The 23,992-nt window shown below is 40.3% G+C and overlaps 1 protein-coding gene across 2 annotated transcripts in view; it reads left to right on the forward strand.

Moving 5' to 3' along the window:
* The first annotated feature begins 618 nt into the window (after positions 1-618).
* The window catches only part of ttc27 (tetratricopeptide repeat domain 27), a 106,375-nt gene continuing 83,001 nt past the window's right edge, over positions 619-23,992 (forward strand). For both annotated transcript variants that reach the window (XM_023296331.3, XM_023296338.3), the window contains exons 1-3: positions 619-912; positions 14,364-14,547; positions 17,494-17,617. In XM_023296331.3, coding sequence (XP_023152099.2) covers positions 822-912; positions 14,364-14,547; positions 17,494-17,617 — 399 coding nt within the window. In that variant the 5' untranslated portion in view covers positions 619-821. The remainder of the gene's footprint in view (positions 913-14,363; positions 14,548-17,493; positions 17,618-23,992) is intronic.

A 23,992-nucleotide genomic window follows, 5' to 3' on the forward strand; every position in this document is an offset into this window, starting at 1 on the left:
ACAGGATATCCTTCTTGTGTTTTACAGCTGTTATATATATGGAAGCAAATCAGACTCATCAGATTCTGAATTTTAAAAGCTGCTGAATTTCTTACTTTGAATTTTTTTGCATCAAAATTACGTATGTGAATTTGTGAAAAAAAAATCTTAATCTATTTATATTTTTTCTTAATATATTCATTTCATTTATTTCTGCCATTCCATGAAGCTCCAAACAACCAGTTAGCCTGCTAGCTTGACATGCCTGAAGCACTTCGACCCGGTGCTACGTCACACCAAACTAACCAATAGCTGGCCCGCTCAAACGGTGATTGGCAGGCAGTTCTTCCTGAGGGGGTGGGGCCAGCTGCAGCTCAGTGGTTATACAGTCACGGCGAAATTAATATGATTTAATTTGAAATTATTCATTATTTTTGTAGTAATGAAAAGTTCTTCCTTGTAAACGAGTAATAAAATTATATTGTTGACTGTTACATAGAAGACATTATAACACTTTAAAGGCAGCACTCAGCTGTCCTTTGGTATAAAAATGTTCGTCTTTAACACCTAACATCAGCTGCCGTTTCTCTGCGCTCACTGAAATGAGCAGCTTCATCCCTGTGCACGCCTTCATTAGTTTTCCCACAATGCAACGCGCATCTGTCATGGCTGCTTACTGATGCCACTTGCACCACATGGGTAGAAATAAACATTTAATCTGTGAATGAAGAAGTAGTGACTGGGCTCATTGACACCAGCGGTTGATCCTGGGCTCTGAACTGACCGTCCTGACCGAAGGCAGCGGCTGTTCCTTTCTCTCTAGCCGTACCAGAGGCTTCGTGATGCCGCTGGACGTGGAGCTGCCCGTACTCCGAGGCTTTTTAAGAGCCAGCGAGGCAGCAGAGTGGAAGCAGAATGTCTTCAGTACTGCAGGTGAGACGTCGGTCTGCCTTTTACTGTTATTTAACCGCCGAGCTGACAGTTTATTTAATCCGCTGAGCTCTGTGGACATGGCTGCTTCAGCAGGTTGTGGTCTCGATGACATTTAAACGCGGCGGTTTTCGGGCTTTTCACGACACCGTCTCCGGTGCCGCCGTTACCGGTAATGACAGGGTCTAAATGTCATGATATTGGAAGCGCTTGGCGCTACAGTTGAAATGTGAGTTTCATAACTGCTTAGCGAGCTGTTAGCAATGACACGTTTCGGTCTTTGTCGTGTGTAAAAGTCACGCCAGACCCTGTTTAATTTTCGGCCAATTTAAAGTGGCCTTACTTGTAGCAGCAGTAGATGTCCCGTTGAGTAATAGCAGATAGCGATTTAAAAATGTTGAGTGGTGTTGCGATTCGGCGTAGATAGTATACATGGATTTATGTTAGATAAAATAAAACGGCAACTTCTGTACTGGACATTTGCTAACGTTAGCTTTAGTTCTCCCAATTTCTTAGGCGGAGTCTGGGGAAAATTCAGAATGAGATTTGGCTAACTGAGGCTTAGAGGGATGAGCTGAATGTAAACTCTTGTTCTGTTATGTTATATGGTATAGCCATGTGCTTAGAAGGAAGGAAGGCAGGTCGATTTTTCTGGCAGACTTTCTAAGTGAAGTCTGGCATGACGTCTTCCTTCCATCTGCCTGCATCGTGTCGCTCACATCTGTCAGCAGGTGCAGGAACACTGGGTTCAAAGACATCACTGGCAGAAACATCAGCACATCGCTGTTCTGTCCTGCATTAAGCACTGCTGTCAGTCTAATGCTCTTTAACACAATGGTGTAGCTTTAGCACACTATTTTTCGGGACCAAATCATTTATCCCCAGGACAACACTATTATATTGGCCGTCAGTTAATAGATGCATTATTTTTTTATTATGTTTTTTAAATTTTAGATATGGCTGAGTAGTCAAGTCTTACATCATCTGTTATTTTTAAATCAATGTCTACCACTCAGTGTCAGCTCAGGTTTACATCAAGGTTCTATCAGGTATTAGTGTGATATTTTACCTGATACTAATGGGTTGTTTTCTCTTTAAAGGGGCTACAATTCAGTTACTTTGTGTCCCGAAATGGCTAGATTTAAAGATATTAAATACTTAAATAATAGTATTAAGTTTTAACACATTGATGGAAAAAGTTATCAAACTCGACACCCAGGTTTTAGGAAGCTTTGTCGTTCCAGAGGGCTAAAGTTGTACAATACATGCAGGGAGATGAGAGAGGTGGTACTTATGTATGGCTGTTGGAACCCAACTGAAACCCAAATCATTCTTATGTGGCCTGCACCGCATTTGATTTGACTTTGTCTGCATGTTTGAAAATGAAACCGAGCTGTCTTTCAATTAGAAAGAGTCCCCTCACACAGCTGAAAGTGAGTGACAGCGCTGTCGTTCCTCGACGATAAACGGTCCGTTGCACCCTGCTGAGGTGACCTACATGCCAGAATGTGTGCATCCGCAGTCCATCTGTCTGACACTTTATGGTTCAGGGCTGAGTTGTTCTCTTGTTGGCATCCCAAAATAACTAACATTCTTTACTTTGTGTCATCCCCTAAGGAGATATTTTGTTTGTTTTCCTTTAATTTGATTAATTGGCCACACCAACCCCTTTTTCTCCAAAGATAGCTTTGGAGATGTTGAAAGGTGTATTGGAACTATAGATGCTGCTTATAGGGTGTGATTCTGTTTAGTTTTGCGGTGCTGAAATTAAAATCTGTGCATTTACTTGTTAAGGCTACAACTTTTTTTTTTCTAAAGTCAAGCTTCAGCTCAATAAAATGTGGTTGAGTATCCATCACATGAGATACCATCAAGAGGCAAGGCCAGTTTATTTGTATAGCACAAGTCATACAGAAGGCAATTCAAGGTGCTTTACAATGGCAAAACAATACATTCAGAAAATGAACTATAAAAATGATTTAAAGGTAAACAGTAAAATCATACATTAAAATCATAGAAATAAAACATAATTAAGCAATAGAAGTGCATTAAAAGTATACATTAAGATCATGCATAACTAAGCAATAAAAGTGCATTAGAAGTGAAGAAAACAGATCGAGCATCTAAGAGAAAGCTGCTGTAAACAGTATGATTTTCAGACCTGATTTAAAAGAGCCGACAGTTTGAGCGGATCTGAGGTGGTCAGGAAGTTTGTTCCACAGATGAGGAGCGTAATAACTGAAATGTGCTTCACTGTTTTTGCTTCTGATTCTGGGAACACATGGTAAACCTGTCCCCGATGACCTCAGGGCTCTGGATGCTTCATAAGGAGCTAATAAGTCCAGGATGTATTTTGGTCCAGGATCATTCAGAGCTTTGTAGACCAGGAGTCAGATTGTGAATTCTATCCTTTGACTATCAGGAAGTCAATGTAGTGATTTGAGGACCGGTGTATTACGGTCCAGTTTCCTGGTGTTAGTTAGGACTCTGGCATCAGCGTTCTGATTCAGCTGCAGCTGCTTGATTGATTTCTTGTTACTCTGCCAAGGAATGCAGCGGAGTTGTGTGATGATCGGTGTACGTTTGTCTGTCTGCCTGTCTATTTGTCTGTTGGCAACATTATTCAAAAATTGACTAACAGATTTGGGTGAAATTTTCAGGAAAGGTCAGAAATGACACAAGGACCAAGTGACTAGATTTTGGCAGTGATGGCGTCTTATAGTCTGGATCCATGGATTTGTTAAAGATTTCTGTATTGAGAGATAGCGCCATGGCATCACTGTAACTATGACAACAAGTTAACATTACGTCAGTTGCCTGCTGAAGATCACATGATTGCGATCCGACTACAAATCGACCGCTACAGACTTATCGAGACTTACTCATCGGAAATCCTACAAGGAACAATTGATTAAATTGTGGGGGTGTTTCTGAGTTCCATCAGTTCCCACCACCCGCTACATATTTAGGTCACATGATTTGATATCCATACATAACATACACATGCATAACATACGCCTGTGCTCACTGCAAGGTCATTTTTTATTAAAGATTCCATCCATCGGAAATGATACGACAGCAGTCTTGGTGGAGTACTGCGCTCTCTGAGTGCTTTCCTTGTTAAGACCTGTAAAGACAACATTACAATAATCTAACCTACTGAAAATACATGCATGAACACATTTCTCTGTGTCTTCTCTGGACAGGAAACCTTTGATTCTAGCAATGTTCTTCAGGTGGTAATAGGCAGATTTAGTAACAGCTTTTAAGTGTTTGTTACAATTCTAAAGCCTGACTGTTGCACAAGGAGAACAGCGTAAATTAATAAAACCACTGATGTGACAGCTAAGACCCAGGGTCAGATAGACTTAATATGCTATTTTAAATTGTGACTTCAATTTAAAATCATAATGTCAAACATTTCAAAAGCACATTATTCACAATCTGATCATGAATACCCTGAACTGAGACAACAAGAACGCTGATTATTAGCAGGTGTAAATGTAAAGACCCCATGATCAGATTATTTACCTAGATAACGCAACCACATTAGAAATCCTGTGTAACATCCAGGCAAAAATTTAATTCAAGGGCTGTTTTATGAAAGCAGCAATGACTGGTCCCAACTAAAGGAGATATACGTGACATGAATGAATAATTAATAATTAAAGTGAGAACTAAAATGGAACCATATTACAAGGGCAAACCTCAGGTCATACTGCCACTCTCTACCTAGTATGGGGAGAGTTTGCTCTGAAGAATCTAATTAAGTTCTTCATTGCACAGTAGTTCAAAAATGTACAACTTAGCACCCAACAACCATGTTGGAGGCTCTGTTGTGACTTTGAGGTCAACCACGTCCCCGTTTTGTGGAGCTGCACAATATAAATGCAACCATTAAAGACAACATAGTATGCGACATCACACACAACTGTGCTGTAATTTACTCAGGAAACATCAAGGGTGCAGTACAAAGATGAGATGGACTTCTGTCAAAATTATTAATTATTAATAGGCAATAACAAGCTGCAACAAGAGAAAAGTTTAAAATTGATATTTCAGGCTTTAGTTTATCAGCAATTCTTATCCAGTAAAAATGTTCACCTATGTGCTGTGAGTTAAGGAACTCTTTTGATGAAAATCAGGTTTTGAAATTTGTTTCCATGTCCACATGATGTTTTTTATGCTTGAAGACCATTATAAGGAAGCACTCAAGACCACAGCAGAACTGCAGTGTAATGATGAGTCTCAGAAACAGATTTCACAACAGAGAAGACAGATGTTCTAAGTTACAAAGGAGAAAGTGACAGTAAATGGTGCCTGACTCGTTATTTTTCTTCTTTCTCAGAATTTGTTTCCAGCTCCAACATGTATAGCTAATTACTCCAATATCAGAACTTGCCATTGTGTAGTGTAAAAGAGTTCTACGGTGTTTGAAAAGAGCTGAAAGTCAGCAGACATGCTTGATGTGGAGGTAAGTGCAAATTTAGAGAGCCAAATGTGTAGAGGTGCATCTAAAGTATTTTAGAGATCAAAGAAATCATTTTTATGAAGATTTTCTAAATACAAGCGGTGATCAAACAGCTCTGAGGCTGCACCTATTAAAAGCAAAAACATACCTGTTTTAAATTTAGCCAGTCTCCTTTAAAAGCAGTCATATTGTACAACACTACCATTCTACCAGCGCTCATGCAAAGCTTTGACCACTTTCTTGAAGCCCTGTTCTCTAAGTAGGTCAACAGGGCTCCAGACTAACTTACTGGCAGCACTCGTGCTACCAACTTTGTCAACTATCAAGAGACTTGATATGTGTAAAATATTTTAATCTGAATATATATTCCCTTTGACAACACTTTCTTTCTTATATTAGTCCTATAAACTGGTCACGCTAAATTCCTCACTTGCTAAACATCTACTTGTTGATAGACACTACTATTTACTGATGTTCCCTAAATGCCTGACATGCATTCTATAGTAAAAACTAGCCAGGTGGCTGTAGTTCATTCTGACAGCTGTGAGACCAGAAATTAGTATTTTAACACATTAAAATAATATGCATGTTCTTCTGTCAGATTTGTCTGACTTTCAGTGATTTGATCTATATGGCTGTTTTCATTATACAATCCAACCACATTTTCAGCATCGGTATTGCAGTCGATCATGTTCACTTGATTGTAAGAAGCCAAAATTGTGATCGCTGTAGTTTAACTTATCAGCCCTAGCACTGCGTTAGCCATCGTGAATGAGTGCACTGGTCTCGTTTTTCTGTTTAATCGACTCAGTTGATATCTTCCTGCCTGCACCAGCACTCTTTATCATCAGGTGTTTCTGAGTCAGACCTCTCTCTCCACATTGTTTATCAAAATAGTCCACTAAAGATTGTTTACTTTGGGAACACAATCGCAGTGAAATGGATTGTTTTCTACGTCAGGCAGATAGAGACTAACTGAGCCAATGAAGAAGAAAACATGCTATTTTCAACCACAATAGCTAACACAGTAGCTGCTCGTGACGGCTGGAGTATCTCCAAATCAGCCTGAAGATCATCATACACACACAAATGCATCGTGAAAACTGACACTCTTGAAAAATGGTCAAAGTCTGGAGCCCTGGTCAAGCACCATCTGTGTGGCGTGTTGGTTCTTCTCCACTGTGCGTACACAGCAACCTTTTGACCTGAGCTTCAACTTAGGGAAGAGGAAGAAGTTCCAAAGAACCAAACCTGGAGAGCAAAGTTGGCGGGGAGCAATGATTGTGTTGGTGTGAACAAAGACATTTTGTCATGTTGGAACACTCAGTTGGTATCACGTGGCAGTTAAGGACATTTGCACTGAATGTTTTCCCTAAGATGCCGTAGGACAGTACTGTAATTCCTGGAGCTGACCGTCTAATCCTGGGGCACCGCTAGTATGCTCCAGGTGCCCTCCTACATCTTCAGCGTTGGGTTCTTCCGCTGAAGAATTCTGTTTGCTCTCTGGGGTGCAGACGTAGACCAGTGATCACCAGCGATGACCCTTGACATAACGATTGAGTCCTGGGCTTGTTGATGGAGATGTAAACTTTGACATAGTGCTGCTTCTGTATGTCCATTGTTAAATTGAAAATGCATCTCTGCAAGTGGTTACCAAAACATGTGTAAGACAGGTCCTGATGTTGAATGTGCAATGTCATCCTGACTCATCAAACTTACCATTTGCCCCTGTTGAATACTCTGTTTCTGCGCAACTGAAACAAATTTGGACATTTTTGCACCTCATGTAATTTTGATGAACAGAGATACGTTTTTAGTGGTCTAACCAATGCCAGCAGAACAAATAAACGAGGCTGGTCATTCCTCTATCAGGGTGGTAGGATGGTGTACAACAATTTCAACCATCTAGGCTGCTTCCTCTCCTACTGCAGATTGCAGACACTAATGCAAGAACTAGCTGCCTCGACAATACAACCACATTAGCAGACTGACTAATAAAGCACCTCCGTACACTCGTCAAAGTAAAGACTTTAGCCACTCTTCAGAACCACCCTGATAAAAAGTAGATTTCCTCAGTAATGGGTTCACATTTGGTTTCTACCCCGACATAGAAATTATCCCTGAAACCTCCTACACCTGTCACAACCTCCAGTCTGATCTTACATATCCCGACACCTTCGACATCTTACTGGTCAAAGAGGGATTCAAGACGGAAAGAGGGATTCAAGATAGGTCCGTTTAACAGCTCACCTTTCCCAGTCATCCATATCAGCCCAACAAGTACTTCCATGTAGAAATACTCGGGTAAAAAGAGGCTCATTATAGAACTAACTTCTCATGCTTCACACATACCACCTTTCCTCATCGAACTTGCACACAGTCGTTGCGTGGTCCTTGCTAGTGAATTGAAACAGCACACCCACCTAAACATGGTTGCAAACCAAAAACACCTCCTCATGGCAACTACATCCAGCTACAGGAGCACAACAAAGAGCCCATAGCTTTGACCAGGTCGCCAAACTCCCCATATTCCCATCAGATTAAGCATCCATAGGGTGCGTTATAACCATTACAACTCAGAGAGGCCTGACTGTGCAGTCCACTGGACCCATGTCCACACTCTGCTGACAGGTTAGAGCTCTTTTGGTGTAATGAGGGGATCCTTAACAATATTAAGCTGGTGGTTTTAATGTTAGTATAGGCACTAATCACCCACCTGAACCCAACAAGACCAGCGTCCCCCAGTGCAGGATACTTCCACCATAATAGTGACACTTGTAGCTGCAGTTCTATATTATCCAGCTATCTTCCATCTCTCCTTACTAAAATTGTATTTTTGTAGCCGTGTATTAAATTTGCTTACATCTAAGTACACTTAAAGTTGTATGCAGAAGACTGAGTTTATTCAGGGTTTTCTTGTTTCTCACAATACATTACAAGGAGATCCATTTTAACAGAAGAGGGTTCTCTGCTGCTCTGAATTTTTCTTCTCCAATGTTAATGCTGTTTTTAACCACAGCTTTTTTTTCTCCAGATGTCCACATATGATCATTTTTAGGATCTTTTTGTTTCTCTCAATAAAAATCATTCTGCAGAAATATTTTACAACTTCAAGCGCTAATGATCATAATCCTCAGATCTCTACAATTAAAAAAAGCTAAAGGAAATGTTAATTTTCTTTAAGAGTAGCTTTACTGCAATTTAAAAGAATCGCAAGATTAGAACAGGTGTAGAACTTCTGTAGAGACGAGCAAAGAAGCAGCAAAGGGGCGAGTATGACATGACTTTGGTTGTTCTGATGGAATCGAACATGCTTTTATTTTGGAATATACTTCAGATAGGTAAATGGGCGTCACTGCTATCCAACCAGATGAGTCAAATATACTTTGTATGGCTCTACTGGCAGATAATCCTTATCAAATTTATTTTTGGCAGAGAATAAAAGCCTGCAAAACAACATGCAGATGATCACAAGACTATAAAACTGAATTATAAGCAGACCAATGAAACTGAATCAGATGTAATGCAGCTCATCAAGCCTGTGAGAACAACCCCACCTGTTTGGTGGAAGGACAGTCTTTGTGTGCAGTTTGCAGCTGAGAGCTAAGTTGTACTTATTGAAGAGATTTCCATGCGCATGCAGGCTGTACCCGATCACTTATCATGGATCTATATTACTGCTCAGCCCTGTTCACCATTGCCTTATTAACTGCAGCTCATTGCATGAACCTTTATGAATTATGGACTAATTTGAGGGTCTCTGCCTTGTTTTCCATAATTGCTGCCATTTCATCAGCGGGCCTGAAGAGTAGCTGAAATGTCATTAAACATGTGGCCATTCCTCAGGCTTTCATTTTCTCCCTCATAAAGCCAGAGCCTTCCTCCTCCCCTCGTTCTCTCCCTCCCTCCTCACTGTGCTATTATGGCAGCCCCTGGGTTTCATTAGATCCGGAGTGAGATGAAAACCTCCACACCTCCTTTACAACACCAGTCGCACTGCAAGTGCTTATTAAAGCCAAGGGTACGGTTAAAGGATCATGTGACTGACCTGAAGGTGTCCACAAGTGGGCCAGAAATCTGGCTTTGTGTGAGTGATGGTGTCAGGAGTTGAGGGTGCACAGTATTGTGAAGTACAGTTGACTTTTACTGAGGTAGTGACTGATTAAGTATCCAAAAATTGTAACCCTTTTAAGGCGATCCAAGAAGTACATAATAAGCCAGGTGTGCAAACGTAAGAGAGTAGGCAGGGCTTGTTTTTTTTTTCATTCTCTGGACAACCGTATCTGTCACTTTGTGGGTGTGTAAATCAATGGAATGCCGTAAAGGCCTTTGATAAGGGTCCATCTGCTTCTCTGGAAGTGTCTCATTCCCATTTGTGCAATTCACAGCACTGGGACTACAAAGACATACAATAAACCCAGACCAGAGGACATGATGTTAGACTGAGATTGTGGCTGTTTGTAACAAATACGATCATTTGAGCTTTTAGATATGATATGATTGGAAAATATATCAGACAACGTGCAGTAATTCGTATGAGGTGTGCTGAGGCCAAAATGATTGTTGTGTCAAGAAACTGCACCTTAAAGCCGATATGAACATATTTTTTATCAATGTTAGCTGCATGGATGGCAGTGACGTTCAGTCAGCCACCACGGTCAGCAGACTGTAATATATGAGTAATTACTGGTTGGATATCTCAGGAAAATTCATGGTCCCCGGTGGGGCCATCAAGAACATGCTTTCATTAATTCATAGTGCAGCCGGGCTACTGTGTGCTCTCTACTTGGGGTTGTGTTCTTATTTCTAAAAGTATTTTGTGTCATTACTAAGACTCATTCATGTGCATGAACGATCCAAATGTTCCACTGCTTCAAAATGGGACGGGTGTGTCTAGCCCACCATACGGTAACAAAATTAGCCTTCTGCAGTGAATAAAACTGCAGTGCTAGGCAGTGTAAAATGTGGAAGCCTTTTGTCATGCTTCACTTTGCCCAGTTAGCTGGCTTACATAAAAGGTACTTAGTACGGGCTTTAATATAGAATACTTAATGGTCAGTGGTGTATTGTGTAGGGGTTGTAAGTTGAGTCGGGCTTCTTCTGACTGATGATTCAGCTTAAAGACTCTGAGAGGGTAGCTCATTTAGGACGTGATCTTCTGACTTTTCCACTGGTGCCACAGACGTTGGCATTTTTAGTTTTTAATGAAATGCTTGCTAAATGAAATGCTGTCAAATTAGTTAAACATAGGGATGTTAATGAGTATCGGTTAATCAGGTGATTCTGATTTAGTACATTAACTGATCATTCAGATGACGAAGGACATGCATGTCAGAAAATGAATTGTACGTTAAGTGTAGTATCTGGTTGTGCCACCAGGTGAAGCCTCTTACTGCTTAATGAGATGGAAGGCTGTAGCTTATTTACTGTGTTTAATACTGTAGTATTCGCATTGTTTTGGCAAGCAGAGAGCATTGTGGCAGTTAAACTAGCAACGGACACCATGACAATGACTTCTGTGCTGTTCAGTAGTTTTCTGCTTGAACTCATTCTGAAGTCATGGTCTACGAAGACAGCGTTCCTGTTGCAAAGTGGCCAATGCAACAAGACAATTTCTTAAGCAAAAATCAGCATTTGGCATTATGTTCGCTTCACTTATACTATATTAATCATTAATCGATTATTGATTGATGCCACCCTTTATCGGTTAAGAAAACTATTGAAAATGTTTTTCCTTTTGGATTTTAAGAGGACATATGATCGTAGAGGAGCCTTGAAGCAGATAAAGTTTTTCTGGCAAGACACATCTTTTGTTCTTCTAAACCTTATTGTGTATTCCAGAAGGACTGTAGTGGACCAATTTTGGTTTCTAATCTTAGCCAGGCTTTGCCATGCAGCTCAGAACACCGTCGACTTCCCTCCTCTCTTTTCTCCCTACCTGGGGAACAAAAAGCAATCAATGCTAATGAGCCAAGCCAGTCTCCCTTCTCAAATAAACAGCTAATGAAAGACAGGGAGATGTTGAGCAGACCACTTGGGCAACACAATTATTTCTGGTTGGCAAGTAGTGGCCCTGCAGCCACCCTGTGTCCTTCGATAAATCAGCATTTTTATCTCAATATAAGCCTCTTCACCCAGCCCTACTCATTGCACAACAGAGTATATGGTGGTGTGGGAGTGTTAGCATATCGCATGACTCTGTATGCTGTAACTGTGGGGAATGGTTCAATATGCTCATTGAGTTAATGAAAATATGAAGTTAGATTAAAAATTACTACAAACAATATCAAACAAATGATGGGATGGTTGTCAATTTCACTTTGGCTTTGAGGCAGAGCATGGTGCTACCAGTTTGTATAGGGAGGCTACAGGGGAAATTAGAAAAACACATAAACGCAGCAGTTTTCTTAATGCTTATGATTAAAAACCGGCACCACTGCCCACTTGGACTTGATCGTTGTTTTGACCCAGAACCTCATCCCAGTTCACATTAATGCACTGCTTTTCTTTTTTTTTTTTTTAAAGCTAGTATGAAATCTTGTGAATTGGTCTTAAACTAGACTCTCACTCTCACATTAATAGCAATTACAAAAAAAATCAGCTTCATACACATAAAGCATGATCAAACATAATTTATCTTAATACCATCTTAACCCCAGACAGTGTCTGAACATTTATTTGCTCATATCACATTTTTACTAACAGTGTGCTGATTTTTCATTGCAATATAAAATCCTGGACCTCTGTGGAAACAGCACAACCATGGCTAGAAGTAGAAAGAGCTCAAAATACCTCGTGTGCAGTATGACACAGTTAGAATGCCATACATGACAAAAAAGAAAAAGTAGATTAAAAAAAAAAAAAAAAAAAAGCTTTCAAAATTGAAAAACCTTGAATTAACATGTACTGCATTTTCCAAAATGCCCACAGGTGTTACCAATAATGCAGCAAAATGGTGGTCCTATATACTACAGATATTTTCCAAGTTAGGTTTTTAATTTGTCTGATGATTATTTTTGTTTTTACAGTTTCTGGCTCTGATAAACTGTGTAATGTTAGCAGTTATTTTTTAAAGGATAACCCTCCTTCCCCATGAGGGTCAAAAAGATTGGATGAGGAATATCAGCACAGTCATTTTCAGATCTCTCCAAAGATAGTCTGTTGGGTTCAGGTTCAGACTCTGGCTGTGCAACTCCACTTTCACAGATTTTTCCCAAAGCCAGTCCTCTCTTTTCTTGGTTGCATGCTTATGGACCTTGTGTTGTAAAGATTTAAACCTTTGCCAGCCTGAGATCCTGAGCACTCCAGAAAAGGTTTTCAGTCAGGATTACTGCATGTTATCTGCATCCATCTTTCCTTCTATCCTGACTAGTTCTGTCTCTGTCACAGAGAAACATGATGGCTGCCACCTTGTTGATTGGGTGATGCTCAGTGTCTGGTCTGGAATGTTGGCCAAACGGTTCAATCTTTATTTCATCAGACCAGAGGATTTTGCTTCTCATAGTCGGGAAGTGGTTCAGATGTCTTAAGGCAAAGTCTCAGCAGGCTGGCATCTGCCTTTTACTAAGTAATGACTTCCAATTGTCCACTCTTTCATAAAGGCCTGATCAGTGGAATATTGCACCCATGATTGGGTTATTTTACTTCCACAAAGGAACTCTGGGTCTTGTTTACCTGTCTGACCAAGGCTTTTTGTTAGTTTGGCTGGACAACCAGATCTAATAAGACTGTTGTTGGATCCAGACATCTTCCATTTGAGAATGGTAAAGGCTGCTGTGATCTTGAGCATTGTCATTGCTTTAGAAATGTTCTCCTTCTCCAGATGTGACTTGACACAATCCTGTCTCTTAGGTCTAGTTACAGTTTTAACCACTTCATAGCTTGACTTTTATTCAGACATGCACAATCTATTTTGAGAGCGTATATAGACAAGTGTATGCCTTTTAATAATAATATCCATTGACTTTTATATCATGCCATGTTTTGAAACTGAACTAAAAAAAAGCTTTAAAATGTTGAAAGTCAAGTCTTGGACAGCTTGAAATCTAATTAAAAGGTTTTGCAAGTTGGAGCTATGTTTTGAAGGCTTGAATAATACTTTCATAGGCTGAAAAAGAATAGAATCTCTGCAAACATTATTTTGTATTTGAGTTTTCCTTCATTGCACAGAATTCCTTATGCAGTGTTTCTTTAGCAAATTTTCAGAGTTTGAAATTTGTCACTTTTCTCCCAGGGGGTTAGTCTGTTTGCTGGTGTGCATTATTTGCAAAATAAACTACAGAAATGTGTAAACCAGAGTTTTAATGGGGTGAATCTTGGAAAAATTTGTGGATGTTCATTTGCACTTGCCTTCCAGACTGTTTCAGAGCCGAGTGTCTGAGTCACGAGATTTCTGGCAGCACTGTCTTCTGGCTTAAGTCTGAAGTTCAAAAAATTACAGGATGCGGTATATTTACCAGGTGATGTGGGATTGAGAGAATGCTTTGCAAGTGACTGACACATACACAGGATTTGTTGCCAAAATGCATGGTTCTCTGTCCCGTTTAGCTAGCTGCTAGCCAAGTGCATGGAACTTGAAGTTAAGCTAAATTATCTCGATAACAAAGTTATCTGATATCAGTTGCAGATTTTATTCATTAAATGCAGTCCATCTGTTTAAATTGCTGTTTGTCAACCTTATTTGATACAACGACAGTGCTCTTATTTAGTCACATAAACTGACCTAAATGAGTAAACGTTGTAGAATGAGTTCATTTCTGGCTGTGGCTCAGGTGGGAAAGCAGACTGGCCAGTAATTGTTCCCATGCCCAAGTGTCTGTGGCAAGACAATGAACCCAAACTTCTTTCCGATGGCAGTCGAGCACCTTGCAGTGTGTGTGAATTAGATACATTGTACACATTTTTCAGTACTGCTAAGTTATGTAAGTATAGACCAGCAACTATTCGCATGCTTAAGGTCATTGTGCTTAATATGTTTTTCCAGAGGCAGGCTCTCTGCTGGAGTCCTTAATGGAAGGAGACTTTGACGCAGTTCTGCTGAACCCACAGATATTAGATCTGCTCACTGGAGAGGGCAGCTGCAATGAGGGTGAGGACATCGAGACCTACCTGGAAAGACGGGTCCTGCTGTACTTGAATGGAGGCACCAACGATAATCAGACCAACAGGTAATATTGCATTAAGACACCAGCCATTAATCAGAGGATTTCTGAGGTTTCACCTGTGTGTTAACTGGCTATAGAGGCTAGGAACATCTGCCAGACATCTTGTCTAGTTTGTAAAAGGTTTAGTCATCATTATGATCCACAACATTCTTTTTCATTTGTACTCATTGTGATTTTGATTAAAGTCCTTTTCCTATCATAGACATCACACCTAAAAACTCATCTTTATGCATATTTGCATAGTATTTTTTTACACAAAAAAATCATCTGCCTATCCCTTGATTATTCATTTTGACAGCGCTTGCCTTCCTGCATGCAAATGTTCCACCACAACAAGTCACTTTTTTGAGAACACACCAAAACTGCATTGTTCACGTAGTCCCAATGTTAGTTACGATGACTGTGATTAGTTAAAAGAAATGCAAACAAGCCAGAATTGAGACTACGGTACTACTAACATGTGCGTGAGATGAAAGTGGAAAACTACTAGTACATATTAAATACATACAAACATAGATGCATAGATACATAACGTAACATTAATAACATAAACATCAGCCACTAATCAAAATCTCCACCTTGTCCTGATGACGTGTGTTAGTTGTTCTCAAGAGTGTTTGTTAACTCTGTTCACTGTCTCTATTACCTTTGTCATGAATTATTAATTTTTAATAAGGACAGCTTAACATCTCCCTTCTCCTCTCCCCTGAGATCTGTCGACGAGTAAATGTTGAATGCAGCACATATTGCTCCTCCTCCTCTTCCTTCATTACGATTGGGTCCTTTTCTTTTCTGTTCTATCATCTTCCATCACTGTCTTCTCCTAATAGAAAGGTAGAAAAGCATAACAATGATTGTGTTTTTAAACCTCTTTAATTGCCCAGAAAGTTGGTTGGATGGTTGAAAAAAATGTAGTCTCTATGCCCTTCTGTAAACTTGTGTAAACATCTGTCAAAGCTGTGGAATCGTTCCCTTTCAATCAAATCACTCAGTACAACACATATATTACGGGATATTACGCCCTTGTGTGGCTTGACTGAAGACACATCTATTAACACTTTTAAGGTTAGATAATCTGCGAAGACATATGTGAGACCCCACCTGCACATATAAGCGCCTGTCATCACTCAGTCCTTACACTCCTCATCCCATAAAGAACACCTCCTCTAAGTTAAGCTAGCTAGCTACTGCTAGTTAGCTCTGTTTTCTGTAGGCTACTGCCAACTTGAAGTAAGCTTAACTGCTTCTGTTGTTGTTAGCCACTGCTACCTCTTTGGTGAGCACAGATGCCAACAGAGTCCTTAGTTAGAATTTTCCTGTAAAGTCGCGAGCTTTGTGTCTCGATATGACCACCAAGCCTGAGGCGAAGAATAAGTCGTCTGTTCACCCCTGTCCTCCAGGGTGTGGCTTCTTTCTGCACAACATCAGCACGAAGCATACAAAGCATGTCCCATCTGTCTTGGATGTTTTCAACACCTTGTTGAAAGTATGCCATGAATAATTAATACAGTTCTGAAGGCAAAAGGGGGTCCACCCTTTTCCTAGCAAAGTGTACCTAATAAAGGGGCCAGTGAGTGTCTATGGCGGTGCTTGTACAGTAGTAGCAGAACCAAAATATTCTGCCATTTCAGGGCTCTATTGTGGATGTTTTGACATTCCTTGGGGAGCTGCTGGATAAGGCCTCTCCTCTCCACAGCTGAAGTTACCTAAAGGGGCCTGCTAACCCAAAATTCACCTCCAAATGGAACATCTGCTGATTGGGTGTTTACTACTAAAGGACCACTCACGGCACTTTTGGAGGCAACAGGATGCCTCCTACTTCCACTAGAATCTGATCAGGGTCATAAAGTGTCAACTGTGAGGAAAACCCCACCTCTGCAGGATTGGCATTCTGACCTTTTGATCTCCCAACCTAACACACAGAGCTTTCTACACAGGAGTGAATAGAACAGTTTAAATCAGAACATTAAAGAAATGCACCATCATCAGAATGATGATCTGGACTCAGTCTCTGATACCAGGTTGATCAGGACCAGTATGGAAGAAGAACACATCGAATCTGAGGTGTTTGTGGAAGATGCACACACATGATACCAACCACCAATTCCAAATTCTAAATTCATCACCTTTTCTACCAACTGCTTCCAGTGACGATCATAGTCCATTAGTTTATCTGCATTTATTCATTCATTTATTCACTGTCTGTTGTTTTATTGTCATTGTTGTTTATTGTTTGTTTGTAGTATTAGTTAATAAATGTTTGTGTATAATTATCCTTGGTTCTACCATGTATTTCCTTGTTTTGGGAACTGGAGGTCAATGAAATCAGAGTTTATGACTTTCAGAATGAGACTGATCAATTTCATTTTAATCAAAGTCTCTTTGAGACTTAGCTTAAATTGATATTTTCCTCAGGCAAGCTGAAGATGGTGCCCCTAAATTAACAAGTGTAATTTTAACCATAAAGTGTAGTTTCTACCATTCCTACACGTTCCGCTACACCTTCTTGGTCAAATAACCCTTATACAGCCTGGAGGTGTTTGGAATCATTGTCCTGTTGAAAAATAAATGATGGTGTCAGTAAGCACAAACCAGATGGGATGGCGTGGTGCTGTTCTTTCATAGTTTTGATGTCTTCAGTATTAATCTACTATGTAAAAAATGATTAAAAGAAATAAAAACCATTGAATGAGAAGGTGCAATCAAGCTTTTGACTAGTACTGTATGTCATCACAGATCATCTGCCTTAAAGGTGTAAAGTGAGGTGTCTTCCATCAAGGCTGTGATATCCCATAGTATGGGTGTTGTAGCTTGTTCCTCTTGTTCAGGGCACAGAAATTCTAAACATAACATTTCATTCTTTCTCATATTGGAAAACTTTCAGATATAGTCTCTTCTCTGCAGTGTTTCTGTGCAGTAAATCCAGTGTGTGTGTCCGTCCTGCTGCAGGGAGCTGGCAGTGATGACCCTGGCTGTCTCATGCCTTCATGCGTTTGCCCAAAGTAACTGGACTGGTCCTTTGGTCTCCTTCCATATCTGTGATCTCCTGCCCCAGGCCCTGCTGTCCTCTCAGGTATGATATTATGTCATTGCTGTCTCATCCTTTTGTGTTAAGTATCATCATACATATCCTGTAGGGATTTTTTTATTCCACCAAGGAATGCAGCAGAATTATGTGGTTATTGACGGTTTGTCCGTCTGTTTGTCTTTCTGCAACATTACTCAAAAACGGACCAACAGATTTGGATGAAATTTTCAAGGAAGGTCAGAAATGACCAAAGAATTAGATTTTGGCAGTGATGTGGCTTATAGTCTGGATCCACGGATTTGTTAAAGATTTCTGTATCATTGTGGGATAGCGGCACGGCGTCACTGTGACTGTGACAAGTGAAGATTGCGTCAGCATGCTGATGACGATCACATGATTTCGATCCTACTACAGATCCACCGCTGCGGACTTATTGGGACTTATCAGTCGGAAATGATGCAAGGACCAAGTGATTAAACTGTGGGGGTGTTTCCGAGTCCAATCATTTCTCGCCACCCACTACATATTATGCACGGATTCGGTATCCGTGCATAACGTAGACATGCACAACACATGCCTGTGCTCAGCGCAAGGTCATTTTGTTCGTGGGTACATCTATATTATATGGCCACATTCTATGCTGCTGGGATGTCTAATCATCAGTAACTAATAAAAAAATGCTGCATTTCTAAAAAAAAAAAAAAAAATGCTGCATTTCTGACAATGCCATACGGGGGAATGAACAGCCTTTGTGGAGTACTGTGTTCTCTGAGTGCTTTTCTAGTTTTTAATTTTGTTTTCTTTGAGAAAAATAGGTTGTCAGCACATTTCTTCTGTCATAGTTTTCCGTGGTGATGGTAGCAATCATACATCAACAACAGCTATTGGGAGGAGACAGTTTAATCAGTCCTCATTGTGACCCTGTTTACTCATTATTCAAGTCAACATTTAAACAGCATGGCTACCACATTCTGCAGCGACATGCCAGCCCACCTTATTTGAGCTCAGTGGGGCACGCTTTTATTTTTTTAACAGTACATTGAGCCACAACACACCTCCAGGTTCTGCCCAGGCTGTTTGACCAGAAAGAGAGGATTGATGGAGTGCTGCATCACATGATCTGGCCCTCACAATCAATCACACGGTTGGATGAATCGACGTGCAGAATGAAGGAAAAGCAGTCAGTATGCTGAGCACTCTTCAATGAGTGCTCAGCATATGTGTGATCTCCTTCAGCACTGTTGGAAAAGCTCCCAGTGATGACCTCATGAAGCTGTTCCCAAGAAAGAGTGTGCAAAGCTGTTATCAGTGCAAAAGTAGACTCCTCAGCAAATCTAAAACATAGATTGCTTTGTTTACGCTTTGCTTGCTTACCGTTTATTTCCATGTGCCCTTAAAGCTAGTGGAAAGACGTGCACTAAGTCACATTTTCTTCAACACATTTTTTAGTGTAGTCACCTAGCTGGCTTTTGCGATTGTAATTTTAGTTTTCTCTATTCCAATCTTTGAACCAGAGGCAGTCTCTCAACAGTTTTTGCTCCTATAACACATTTTCTCACTGATGGATCACTTTTTAGTGCAATATAAATGCAATATAAAATCCCGGACCTCTATGCAAACAGCACAACCATGACTGGGAGGAGAGAAAACAATGTAAAAATGTGTTTGTGCAGAATAACACAGTTATGAAGCCGGAAATCATAAGAAAGCTGGATTTCTTTGATAAAAAAAAAAAATACAAAATCGAAACCTCAGCTTAACATTCATAACATATTTCATAAATAGTCAGAGGTGTTACCAATACTGGAAAAAATGGTGGCTCTACACACTAAACTATGCACACTATAGATATTTTACTGTTTACATTCTTCATTTCTTTCCTCCCTTAACTCCTCTCTGCTGTGTGTAATACAGCCTGAAATGTCCCAGAATTATTTTTGGCACATTACTATAAGTCACAGGTTAGTCACTCATGGCTTTGCAGTTGCACTGAGGGACGCTTTGAAGGAATTCTTTGTTTCATATTGAATCCAGTGCAAACAAATACACTGATCAGTCACAACAAGGTGAAGTGACTCACATTGATCATCTTATTGTAATGCAACGTTCTGCTGGGAAACCTTGAGTCCTGACATGTGGATGCTTGACAGCTTCTGGCTCTGATAAATGGTAGAAGTTTGGCGATTTACTGTAGTTTTTTCTCCAAAAATTTAACATGCCTTTAAAAACCCACTAGCAGGTTTTGGGGTTCATAGGGTTAGTGATCGGCATGGGAAAACGGTCTCTTTTATAACAGTTCAGAAATTAGTCACTCTATTGTGATTGCTACAGTCAAATGTATTCATCATAGTCCCTACTGCGAAGCATGTTAAATACTTTTAATTTTAGTTTATTATTTGAAATGATTATGTAAATATGTTTCCCTAATTTATTGATTGTATTTTACTCTACTTTTGAAACATTGCCTACTATTGAATCATGCTTTGTCCTGAGTGTGTCAAAGCTTACCTTTACGGTGGTGCATTAAGTGAGCAGAGTTGGAACAGAACCAGAGATAGTTGGAGACAGGCTCGGTGTAGGAGAAGTACCCAGTAATGAAGCATCTCTGGGGTCCTAATTACACGGGGTTGAGGAGATTGCTTCCTCTTGGCACTGCGGTGCTGCGAGCACAATAGTGCGTTTCACCCTGCCATTACACCAGAAGAGAGAGCCGTTACTTTTATCAAAGTAATTCCTTTGGCATTGGTGATTTATCTGTGCTGTCACACCAAGGAGCCGATGTTATAGAGCAGGTCATCCATGCATGCATGACAGCACAGGTGAAAGAGAGGACAAACATAGGACAGTCACGTGGATTTTATCCCGACAAAGAAGTTCAGTTCATTTCAACGTCTAATTGATATAGACTGTTCCTTCTAAATAAAGTGAAATCTGACCATGGTAACTTTAATGATCAGCTTGGAAACACTGTCTTGTTGTAACAGATACAGAATATATACAGTAAATCCATAAATATATAAACTATAGCATAGCACGTGCGATTAAAAACATACAATGCAGCTGTTTTATCATGAGAGTGTAATTGTGATTGCCACATCAAGGTATGCAGATATGTTTGCAAGTGTTTAAAAAAACATAAAATTAAATAACTGCATACAGTATGCATAAAAGGTCCATCTATAAGTCGGTCCCTGTAATGTAAATTAATAGCCTGAAAGTTGCCCAATGTAAAAACAACCAAATAAACATTAAAATGAACTAAAAATAATGTTGGCATGAACAGTATGAAACTTAAACTGATTGATAGAGACAAAACAATGAAATAAACTAATGACAAACCCACTATAAACTATCGGCCTAGCACCAACCAGCAGACAGATGAAGTCACTAGCTTAAGCGTCTTTCAGGTCAGTGTCGTGGTTTTCCTGAACCACAAACTTTGCTCTCGTTGCTGTTTTGTATTTAAACGTTGTGCTAATAAACAGTTTTATATCAACAGTTGATCAAATCACTGTTCCATGTAAAAGTTGTTCATAGGTGCAGTGAATTACCGCTAAGTCTGCTTGCCTCCTCAGGTCTGTGCAGTATTTTAGCATGTTTGACCTCCTTTTTTTCTGCTTTACAGCACTGGACTTTGCCCCGATTGTCTTTTTATCAGCAGTAGGCAGCGGTTTCTGATGTTTCAGGAAAAGCACAGTATGCTGTTTGTGCTGCTCAGCTGATTAACACAGTGGAGCATATTTTTTGTAGAAGTTTGGTCAGACCAAAGGAGAACTAAAAGGAGAGGGAATGTTTGACTTCTATTAACCACAGAAGCAAAACTTAAGATAAGTGCTGATGATGCTCTGTGCCTGCTAGATGTGCAAACAGGCAACTTTTGTCAAGTTACAAAATTAGGAGGTAATTGAGGCGACACATTTTTAATTGATGCTTATATTTAATAGCATCTTGGTCATAAGTGAGGGTAAGAAGAAACCTACTCACCATGGTATATACAAGGGTATCTCAAAATGTTCTTTGCATCACCCAGAAACAAGGTACTTAACAGAGTGACACTGGAAAGTGAGGCAGGTAATTTAAGCTTCTTTTTTAGTTGTGGTTTCTGCTTTAGTGTGTGGTGATGGGACGGGTTTGTTGTGCTAGCACACTTTTAAAATTTTTTTAAAAGTTATTTTTTTGGCCTTTTGTTGGCTTTATTAGACAGGTTAATGGAGAGGCAGGCAGGAAAGTAGGGAGAAGAATGGGGGGAAACCTCCAGGAAGACCCGGAATCTAACTCTCCTGTTCATGGTTTGCAACGAGTTGAACTATCTGGGTTCCCCCTTAATATGATAGTTTTTACAGTTTCTGTTTAATGCCAGACTCCACCAAACTGAACCGTTTCTGTCACTCAGGTGAGGTTACCTTCCTTTCTTGTTGTAAGCTGCTGCTGTTTTAACTTAAATATGTTTGACTGGCAGGATGTACGTGCAGGTGACAGCCTGCGTTAATAATATGACACTGGAGAACTATTTTCCAGTGATGCACTGCTGTTGGACAGACTTGGAATTCATGTTGTAGGCATTGCGCATCGTGGGAAAAAACAAAAATGTTAATTAATCAAATGAATTGGATATATGGCCCAGCCTGAACCACATGTGTAAATACTTAAATGAATGAAAGTTGAAATCCATTTAGCTGCTTCAGTTTCAGGCTCAGAGTAACTGCTGTAGTTTACCAGAATACATGAACAGAACAGAGGCATTGTTATGTTATTACACTAACATCTGGTTTTTCTACTGAGACAAAAAAAAAATGTCTGCCGGGAAAAAGATTTTTTACTGGATTGTTGTGGTGAGTTGGAGCTGGAGTCCAGCTGCCTCCCAGCTTACATTTATGTGTGTGAGACTTTGTGTGACAGCAAGGGTAAAACCATGAATTCAAGCAGCGGAAATGGGTTTTGCTCTCTGCATGTCCGGCCCTCCAAATTACCGACAGGACTTTTCCTTGGGCAGGTACGCTTGACACGATCACCTGAGATGAGAATTTGGGTCAGAGATAGAACACTCTGGAGTTTTTTTTAATATTAGATCTCCTCTGAGGGGCTGCTCAGTGGCGTAGTGGTTAGCACTTTCGCCTTGCAGCAAGAAGATCCCTGGTTCGCGTCCTGGCTTTCCCGGGATCTTTCTGCATGGAGTTTGCATGTTCTCCCTGTGCATGTGTGGGTTTTCTCCGGGTACTCCGGCTTCCTCCCACAGTCCAAAAATATGCTGAGGTTAATTGATCATTCTAAATTGCCCGTAGGTGTGAATGTGAGAGTGATTGTTTGTCTCTGTATGTAGCCCTGCGACAGACTGGTGACCTGTCTAGGGTGTCCCCTGCCTTCGCCCGAGTCAGCTGGGATAGGCTCCAGCCCCCCCCCGCGACCCTAGTGAGGATTAAGCGGTGTATAGATAATGGATGATTGGATGTAGATCTCCTCTGGGTTGGGAACACTATGTGATCCCCCAGTAAGAGCTGAAGTAGATGGGGTTGGAGGAACAGATGCTTCTCTGGGTTACCTAATGTCATGGCTACTGTGCTTAATGACTCAAAACTGGATAAACAGCCGACAGTGGATGAGTGGACGGATAACCGTAGTGCATCAATCACTGTATTGATAGGGCATGTTTTAATTGCTTCTGGGCCAGACTGTTGACAGTGTGATAATCAGAGCTTTCCAATACATGGATACTTTTGTAGGAGGGATGTTACAATTATAATGGTGTACCCTAAGACACCTTTAGACTGTGCACCGATCTGCTCAGGTTTATTACATGTCACCAGGGGTTAAATTGAGATTTGTGAGGAGAGGGAGCCTTTCTCCTGGCAGGGTGGGGCTCACTGACCAGACTGCAGGCAGTAGAAGCAGTGACTGTATCTTTAGTGGAAATCAGGTCCAATAAAAACTGGTCAAATTCTGCGCTGTGGTTGGGGATTGTCCAAAGCCAGAAAGAAGGTATAGATTTTTGTAAATGTTATTTTTAAAATCTAAATTTCATTCTACTCAGTTGTATTGGTGAAATTTCAGTCAAATGTCTTTCAGTAATCTGATTTTTAATGAAATATCTACATAGCGGTACAGAGGCCCATTTCCTGCAACCATCACTCGTGTTCTGATGCTACATTGTGTTAGTTAAACGTGTTGAAAGGCTAATTGATGATTAGAAAACCCTTGTGCAATTATGTTAGCACATGAATTAAAGTGTGTGTGCCTGGGTAACCCCAAACTTTTGAACGGTAGTGTATATATATATGCATATAGTGCTTAACAAATTTATTTGACCACCACCCAGTGTAAGGTGTTTGCCACCACTGCCTTAAATTACCAGTATTGCTGTAGTTTCTGTAATGGTTAATCCACCATTATAACCAAGCTCTTTAATCTATTTTTAATGCTAAA

Source organism: Amphiprion ocellaris, chromosome 16 (assembly GCF_022539595.1).
Source record: "Amphiprion ocellaris isolate individual 3 ecotype Okinawa chromosome 16, ASM2253959v1, whole genome shotgun sequence".
Classification (NCBI taxonomy): Eukaryota; Metazoa; Chordata; class Actinopteri; family Pomacentridae; genus Amphiprion; species Amphiprion ocellaris.